The 9,601-nt window shown below is 27.9% G+C and overlaps 1 protein-coding gene across 1 annotated transcript; it reads left to right on the top strand.

Moving 5' to 3' along the window:
* Window positions 1-4,343: 4,343 nt before the first annotated feature.
* LOC120090234 (jasmonate-induced oxygenase 4-like) lies at window positions 4,344-7,246 on the top strand. The gene is made up of 3 exons (XM_039047791.2): window positions 4,344-4,899; window positions 5,723-6,056; window positions 6,770-7,246. The coding sequence occupies exons 1-3, from the start codon at window positions 4,424-4,426 to the stop codon at window positions 7,016-7,018; spliced, it is 1,059 nt and encodes a 352-aa protein (XP_038903719.1). The 5' UTR covers window positions 4,344-4,423; the 3' UTR covers window positions 7,019-7,246.
* Window positions 7,247-9,601: the final 2,355 nt, after the last annotated feature.

Below are 9,601 nucleotides of genomic sequence, written 5' to 3'. Positions count from 1 at the left end.
TATGATCAATAAATAAAGATAGGTGACAATTTTCAAATTTGTCCTAATTTTTCCAAATCTTTCAATCTTACCGGTAATATCTTTTGATTTGTAATCTAGTCCTTCCAAAACATTGAAAGGAGGATGATGAAAACGATGAATCCATATTAAAGTCTAAAATTTAATAATTTATTATTTCGAATGGAGAAAGTGCCCAATCCTATATGGCTGTAGAAAACTTGTATACAAATAATTTGTATAATTCAATAGGTAAAATATCGAAAATTATTTACTCTATCATCGTATTGTTTTAAAAAAGATTATGATCTAATAGAGTAAAATTGCAACTAAAGTAGATTGAGAATAATAATAATGAGAAGAAGAAAAGGATAGAATAACACAGAGTGATTTTACATGGAAAATTCATGAACAAATTAGAGTAAAAACCACGAACAAGGACAGAAGAATTTCACTATTTAAAATAGGAGTTACAAAGTTCCTTTCTTATAGAGGAATATCAAACTCTCTTACAAGAAAAAATTCTCTCTATTTTATCTCGCTCACTTGTTCGAGAATTTTTTATGGTTTGACAACCGTGGAATCTCACCTATTTATAGCCCAAAGAAACTCAGCTATAAAAAAAATCTAATGGCTCCAAATTGTCCTTGATAGATGTGAAGAATCCAATGGCTCAAATTTGTCCTTGATCAATATGATAGATCCAAGGGCCACAAATTGATAGAGATCTAAGAGCCACCAATTAATTCTAGACAAAGTGTAACATCAAATATTCTAAAATTGTCTCAATTTTTTTTTTTTTTTTTTTGAATAATAAGAAATTTTCTTCAACTAAAAAGGATTCAGAAAAGGAAAGAGATCTCATTGAAATAAATTTATGCATAAATGATAAGATTGTGAGTTCCTTACATAAAATATTTCAACAAAACATTTTGGATCAATTTATTAATTTAGTCCATCTTTTTTCCTTTAATAAAATGTAGAAGTAATTGTAATGGATAGTACTTCTAAGATTAATAACTAAATGTATAACACCATTGTAAAAACATTATAAATATAATAAAATCTATCATAGATTCCTATTAGCAATATGGTCAATCACTAATAATAGACTCTAAAAATTGATCTAAATTTTACTATATTTATAAAAAAAAATACATTAATCCGTAAATTTTTCTATACATAAATAAGCTTAAAACATTAAAAACACGTTTCAAGTGACGTATGTAAGTTTACGTAAATGGAAGAGTTTAAAATCATAGTGGTAAAGAGAAATATATAATTTTCAACAAGTGGGGCTTCACAATGTCCCCACAACACCATCATTTCTTATTTGATTTATCACGTGTCTTATTCCTTTTCTGCCCAATATTTCGCACGTGCTCCACCCACAACAATCCCATCGGCCATCCCATGTCCCGGTCCCGTGGATGTCGGCCAAACATTATCCTTGTCTTTTGTTAATTTATATATTATATTCTACTAATTTTCTTTCATTATTATCCCACTCCAAACATCTTTCCTTTTTCTTATCTCTAATTATATACAAATTCCAATCATACTTTTAATAAATTAATTTTAAATAACCCAAGGAAATTATTAAAATATAAATATATTAGATAAACATAAATTCCACATATCTTATAAAAATTATAAAATCTACTTGTCTTTTTAGTATAAGATCATTAAAACGATATATTTTTTTTAGTTATTATTCAATCAATCCATTTTTTTTTATCTAGTTTATTAACAATGAATCCTAAGAGATACTATTTTGAAGGAACATATGTAGTAGATTCTACCTAAAAAGATAAAGAGAATTTATAAAATTATAAAAGGACTCCATAAGTTTATAAGAGGTCTAGATTACTCAATAAATTTGGTAGCTTTTACTTTTCAACTACTTTTTGTGGAGAAAAAAATCTCTCTTAGTTTTTTTTTTTTTTTTTTAAAAAAAAAAAAAAGGTAAAATATCTGTTATTCCTATTTATGCACGTTGATTTTGAAAGTAATTGATTAAATAATTCCCTTGTTTCTTTGTGAGAAATATAAAGTACAGTAGTCTGTAAAACAAGCTAAAGTCGACAAGTCGGTAAGATAAAAACAAAAGAAGCTTTATTAGTATGTATTTTGTTTAATATTAGCATTAATTAGGTAATGTAGGTCACTAGGTTGGTGATTTTTTAAAAAAGAAAATTAAAGAAAATGGTGGACTAGGTGAATTGAACCTTCAATTTTTTAGTTTTGCTCAAATTAGCTTAAATTTGAAAAAAGAATAATTAAAGAAGTGGTCAACAAAAATATATATCAACTTAGAGTTATAATAATTATTATAGATTAACATTATAAAAATCAGTATAAATTAAGAAAAAAAAATCAACTTATACCCAAAACTATGGCTTGAAAATAATAATTAAATCAATTTCAACATAAAAGAATCAATTTAGACCATTCATTAAAATCTCAGGTATGTATAACTCTTTTAAATGCAATAATCTAAATTAAAGATAAATTCATTGTTCAAATAAAAAATAAACAAATTTTCATTTTTTATTTGTTTGTCTTCCTCTTTTTTTCTCTACTTATGTGGATAATATTATAATGATCATTTTACTTGCTATTTTTTTAGTACAATAATTATGGAGGTGAGAGATCGAATCTTTCATCTTTAGGAAAAGAATATCATATCAATTACCATTGAGTTAAGTTTACCTCGACAATTTTACTTATTACATTTGATAGATCTTGCAAAGAATTTGTTTTTTGTAATTATGTGATTTTGAACTTATTTTAATTGGCATCAAGAAAAGATATGGAAAAAACAGTAAATTAATTTTTAAAAATATAAATTATTATCGATTCATTATTTTTTAGAACGAGTATTTGAACTTCTAACTGGAAGAGAATAAATATATGCTCAATAGCGTGGAGCTATGTTTGTAGTTAGCATCTGAATCACTAAGGTGGAGAATAATCATGGAAAGTAACTTTGACTAAAAAATAATAATAAATAAAGGAAGGAAATGTCGACATGTCGAAAGTAGGGGGAAAGCTAAAGGAGTTCCCTCCCCTCCTACCGGACCTACCCGCCGTCCCACTTCAGAGATAAAACGACAATATTGCAAAACATCAAACCTTTCCTCTTCCTGCTTTACCCTTAGAAAACAAAAACAAACGGTCGCCCTTTTTTGTCCGGTTTCGTCGGATCATGTTCCCTAAAAAAAGATCCGACTCCGACCCGATTGGATTCTTCCATTCGTCGTTTAAACAATTATTTTTAGTGTTTTACTGTCTACATTTAAAAATTAAGTCTTCATAGTTCGTTTCCCTTCGATCAATTTTATCATGTTTGCTAGAAACTTAACTAGAAACTAATTATAATTGATATTAGATTTCATACGTCCTCATTTTTATCGATATTTTAACATATCTATGAGTTTAACATCGATATTTTCGTTATATCGTAAAGGAATTCATGTTGCATAAAAGAATAAACATAATAAATCTTTTAACTTGTTTTAAAAGTGTAAAATATTTTTTTTTTGTTAGTCTAAATATTTTTCATTTATTTTTTTTTACAACTTTTCCAAAAATTTTCATAAACATCAACATTTTAGCAATATTTTCAATAATATTTTCGTAAAATTGAAATCTTGATAATTCATATTTACATGTAAACTTTGAAGCTAACCATGAGAACTAATTTAAAACTTATTAAAAGTAAATTAATTCAATTTAAGGATTATACTATACCTCACTCCAAAAAGGAAAAAAAAACATGTCCGAATAATGTAGAAGTAAAATTCCAGCTAGCAAGGTTTATTTATTTTGTTAACAGATTATTTAGTTCTTATACTTTGATAATGGTTTAAATTTTAATTGATGTAATTTTAATTTTTATATATTCAATAAATCTTAAATTTAACCTTTACTAACTAATTTATAGTTGACTTTTCTTGGAGAAATAAACTGTTAGATCTATTAGCATTTTTAGAATAAATTTTAAAAACACATTCACAATAATGTAATTCCTTACATTAAAAAAAATAATTATTTAATAAAGTTCAATAAAAATTAACTTTAAGAGATATAAGGATTAAAATTGAATAAATTTTAAAGTATGGAAATAGTATTTTTAACTCTTTTATTTTTATATTCTTTCCATGTTGTCAGTTGAGGCAGAGAGAGTTTTTCACGGCGCCGAAATTTGCTAATATCTACTAGAATATTTTCCTTTAGTTTATTATATTTTCATCACATGTAAATGTACATCAACTGTTATAATAATTTTTTTTTCTCCTCCTGATTTTAAAGCCACGTAATTCCCTCTAACTTCCCTATAAATATATGCAATAATGAAGAGCCTTAAAATCCACAAAAATTTATAACACAAAGTTAAATTATTTTAGATAGAAGAGATAAGAAAATGAGCAGTTGTCTGCAGAGTTGGCCGGAGCCGGTGGTGTGTGTGCAGTCGCTGGCGGAGAGTGGAATAAGAACAATTCCGATGAGGTATGTGAAGCCACCGTCGCAGAGGCCAGGTGGCGACGGCGTGCAGATGAGGAATATTCCGGTGGTGGATATGGAGAAACTGGAGAGTGGGGCGGCGGTGAGGGAGACGGCGGAAGCGTGTAGAGAATGGGGATTTTTCCAATTAATAAACCATGGGATTAGTGGTGAGATGATGGAATGTGTGAAGGACACGTGGAAGGAGTTTTTTGATCAGCCGTTGGATTTGAAGAAACAATATGCTAATTCTCCGGCAACTTACGAAGGATATGGAAGCCGTTTGGGGATTGAAAAAGGAGCGATTTTGGATTGGAGTGATTACTTTTTTTTGAATTTTATGCCTTTTTCTCTCAGAAATCCAGCTATATGGCCTGCTTTTCCTCCTTCTTCCAAGTATGTTATCATTTTTTTTAAAAAAATTTTATTTTTCTCTCTTTCCTGGTCTCGTGGCTAGACTGGAAAAGATAGTTGCAGCCTAGCTAACATTAAGTATAATATTTTCATAATTCTTGAGTTACACCCGTTTTCATGCAACCGACTACAATTAAGTGATAATTTTATTTAAGTATGTATTTTTTAATGCTCCATATCAAAAAGTCATCCAACTAACTCTAGTTCATAAACTTTTTTTTTTTTTTTCCTTTTTCATTGCTACCAGTTTACAAACCAACTAACTAATATGTAGGTAAGTATTATTCTATAATTCTGGAAAGCTGAGAAGGTAAATTTGGAGAGAAAATTTTGAAGGACATATTTAGATTTGGAGAGAAAATTTTATGCATAATAAAATTTTAAGGACATATTTCGATTGATTTTTAATGGCTATAAAAAAGTATTTTTAAGTTGAAAAAAAAAACTTTTGAATTATTTAGAAAGTTAATCCAAACATATCCAAAATTTTAAATGAGTTAAATCGGAGAAAGGGTATTTCCACATTCTTCCTGAGTTTAATTTTATTGAAGTTAGGGTTTAAAATAGACTTTTGTCTTGCATAGGATTTTATTTAAAGTATGTTTTGAAGTTCAATCTATTTAGATATGTTTTTTCCCATTTCAAGTCGTGGGTTGTTTTCGAAGTATCTTGATCTAGTTATATATATATACTTTTTATCTAAATTTATCGTAATCCATAAACTTTAAGCAATAGGTTTACGTTGCTAGATGATTTTGCGGTCTTAGGGTTTTATGCTAATGAATTGAAGGGTTATTATGGGCAGAAAATTGATAGAAGAATATGGGGATGAGGTGATGAAGCTATGTGGGAAATTAATGAAAGGATTATCATTGGGATTAGGGCTTGAAGAAGAGTATTTATTGAAGGCATTTGGAGAAGAAAAAGGAATAGGGAGTTGCATGAGGGCAAATATGTATCCAAAATGCCCACAGCCAGACTTGACTTTAGGGCTTTCACCTCACTCGGACCCTGGCGGTATAACCATTCTCTTGCCTGATCACAACGTCCCTGGCCTCCAAGTTCTCAAGGGACATGATTGGATCACTATTGACCCTATTCCTAATGCTTTGATCGTCAATGTCGGTGATCAAATTCAGGTTTGTTCTGTGTTAATGAGAAGATCTCACAATCTTTATAAAATATAAAATTAAACAAAGGATCTAACTTACGAATTGTGAAACCTTAAATAGCAACATCTTGAGAGGCACGTTGAGGATCTCACATTAAAAAAAAAAAAAAAAATAGAGAGATCTCACAATATTTATAAGATAAATGGATTTCTCCTCTCATTGCTAATTGTTTCTTTAGATGAAATCACATATTATCTAATATGTTTTACTACTTAAACAAGACCACTAGACTTAAAATTTTAAAAATCTTTTGAAATCATAATGAAACTTAATTAGGAAATGATATATATATTAAGCTACAAATAAACTTAACTAAAAGTTGATAACTTAAAAAAAAAAAAAGAAGATTAAATTACAAATTTGGTCGAATTTGGTCATTATTATTTGATAAAACCTCATAAATTTGTCTCTATACTTTGATAAAAACTATCAATAACTATTCATAAGGTTTCTATTGAATCATAAGCAGAAGGGGAAGATTTGAACTTTCTCTAAATCATAGATACCAAATTTTTAATTTAACGAAAAAGAATGAAGATATTATGTTATGATATATTTAATTTATATATATTGAGTCTAGATGTTAATAAGTTGTGATATATATTTAATGTGATTATATATATATTTCTATAATATCTTGATGAAAATGACTCATATATGATGTTGTTTTTGTTAATTAGGTGCTAAGCAATGGAATATATAAGAGTGTGAAGCATAGGGTGATTGTAAATTCAAACAAAGATAGAGTTTCATTGGCCTTCTTCTACAATCCCAAAAGTGATTTGATAATTGAACCTGCCAAGGAGCTTGTCACTGAAGAAACCCCTGCCCTTTTTCCACCTATGACCTTCGATGAATATAGACTTTACATTAGGAAGAAGGGTATTTGTGGAACTTCACAACACCAACAATCTCCTAAATCCACTTAATTACAATTAATACTGTTGCCCTGGCATTTTAAATTTTAATTAGTCAAGTTATTGTTAAACTTTTTTCCTTTTTTTTTTTTTTGTGATGGGGTTCTAATTACCACTTTGCCATTGTCAATGGTAGAATCTATTCCTCCTTTGTCTTGATGTGAAAACCCTCGAATAACCATTTTATAGGATTTTAAAAAAGATGTTAAATCACAAGTTTGGTAATTCACTTTTTGTTAATTATATCTATTTAAATTATGTGTTTAGTGTTAATCGGTGGAATTAACTACTTATCTATTAAACATAAAATTAAAGTATCATAATGAGTTTAATAAGCTTAACGCTAATTGATATGCACACTTCCACCTTAGATTTTATCCTTATCTTCATAATTGTTTTACTAAAAAAACAAAAAATGAAATTAAAGTTTATAAGCTAAATAAAGATATAGTCCACTGTAACAATGTCAGCCATGTAGAGGTCTAGTTCTATAGTTCTATTTGAAGATGAGTTGATTTAAATAAAAGTAGACGAGTAGATGTTATTTGAAAAGAGTAATGACGTGTATATCTTATAAAGATTGCAAATCTTTTCATCTATTTAATGTAAGATCCTCAACATGCCTTTTTAAGATTATTTACCATAGGGTTCGCTGTTCTTGGTTCATCTTCTCTTTCCCTTTTTTTTTTTTATCGAATGCTCGTTTGAGTTTCGTTAGCTCTGATACTATATAAGGGTACAATGAAAGTTTTAGTGTGGGTTATATATAAAAGAAGAAGCTCATGGTATACACATATAAATAAAGGACGATATTTCTATTCAAGTAAGACAATAAGTAGTCGTGCATGATGAGCATGAACAATATCATACTATTGTGAAACTCCCAGGAATGTTGTCTATATCTTTTAATACTTATGGTATATTTGGGAATGAGTTTAAAATGATCAAAATTATTTAAAAAATATTTCAATCATTCAAAATCAAATATATATTACGAAAATTAAAATTAGAAATGTAAAATTAAAAATGTGTTTCTGAATTATTTTAAATATGACAAATCAATTTGGAACATTTATTTATAATAGATGGCAAAATAATAATGCAAGCACATGCTAATTTTGGGGTTTTTATTTTATTTCGACTTTAAAGTACATTATTGCCGGTATTGATTTTAGGTAACAAAGAAAAAAAAAATGAATTTTCAAAACATTTCCAAAGTTTACCATTTGCGTGATCAAATGGAACAGCCAAAATGAAAGTCTCAACACTTTTTGATATCTTTGGCTTTGTCTTGTGGTTTCTTAACCACTTTTTCCAACAATTAAAGTAGTGTGTTCTTTCTCACTTTTCTTACAAATAACTTTTTTGTAGCATTAAAAATGTCTACACTTTATAATGGAAAGCTAAGCCCATTCAATTCAAACCTTAACCCCAATTGACCTACATGATCAATCAATGCATTTAAAACGTGACCAAATTTGACTCTCTTTTTTTTTTTTTTTTAATAAAAAAATTGAATATGAGATAAGACATTACGTCATTACCTACATATATTATACAAAAGAAAAATATTTAGATCAACATTTCAGGTTACCCATCTTTATACATCGAATCCAACTCTTAGAATTGAAAATCGACTTCTGACCATTACCCTCTGATCCAACCTGCCGACATCGATTCAGATAGTTTGGGGTGGTTAGATAAGTTTTTGATCTTCCTTTCCACACCCTTAATGCATTCCATTAAATTATCATGTTAGAGTTTGACATGTGACAAATTCTTCTTACATTTATTTTTAGATATTTTTATTCTTTTATGTTTCTGTGTGTGATGAGAGTGAGATGCATAGAGATAGGTGCATCTCGGGATGCACCCATGTATTACTCTTATATGAATATAAACAAACAATTAGTTCAAATCATGGTATTAAATTTTTATCGACATGTTGACATTTTTATCAATATTTTCACATTTCTATAGATTTGATATCGACATCAAGAGTATAATATTTCTATTATATATATTGTTAAGAAGGTCATGAAAGATAAAAGTAAGTAATAGAATGTAATATAATATAATATAAATAATAAATATGTTAACTTGTCTAATCCTACAACATTTTGGTGTCAAGAAAATTTATAATACATATTACATTCTAGGTAGGCATGACTACCATGGATTGACATGTCATGCCTATCTAAAATTATTTATTTAATTTGTGACTTTTATTGACCACTAGACAAATTGATGATGAAATCTGTAATAGAAGTTTGATGCAATAATACTTTTAGTCATTGAATTATGATTTAAGTTATTTTTTAAAGAGAAAAATATGCCTAAGTTAGCAACATCACACTCTTATATTTGTAGACATTATACTTTCATCTTAGATAATATATGCTGTGTCATATTGTTTCATTCATTTTTGTTATTATTATTATTATTATTTTTAAGAAAGATTTCACAATCTTATATATAAGAAAAACACTTTAATATTTTACTAGGATATATATTGTATAATCTCTAAATTTAAATACTCTCATATTTATTTTACTTCTCACGGAATAAAAGTCATTTTGTGATCCATTGCTAACT

This window comes from Benincasa hispida, chromosome 11 (genome assembly GCF_027475165.1).
Source record: "Benincasa hispida cultivar pf3 chromosome 11, pf3_genome.v1.1, whole genome shotgun sequence".
Lineage (NCBI taxonomy): Eukaryota > Viridiplantae > Streptophyta > Magnoliopsida > Cucurbitales > Cucurbitaceae > Benincasa > Benincasa hispida.
The sequence above is the reverse complement of the archived record's forward strand: the minus strand, read 5'-3'. Positions and strand labels throughout refer to the sequence as shown.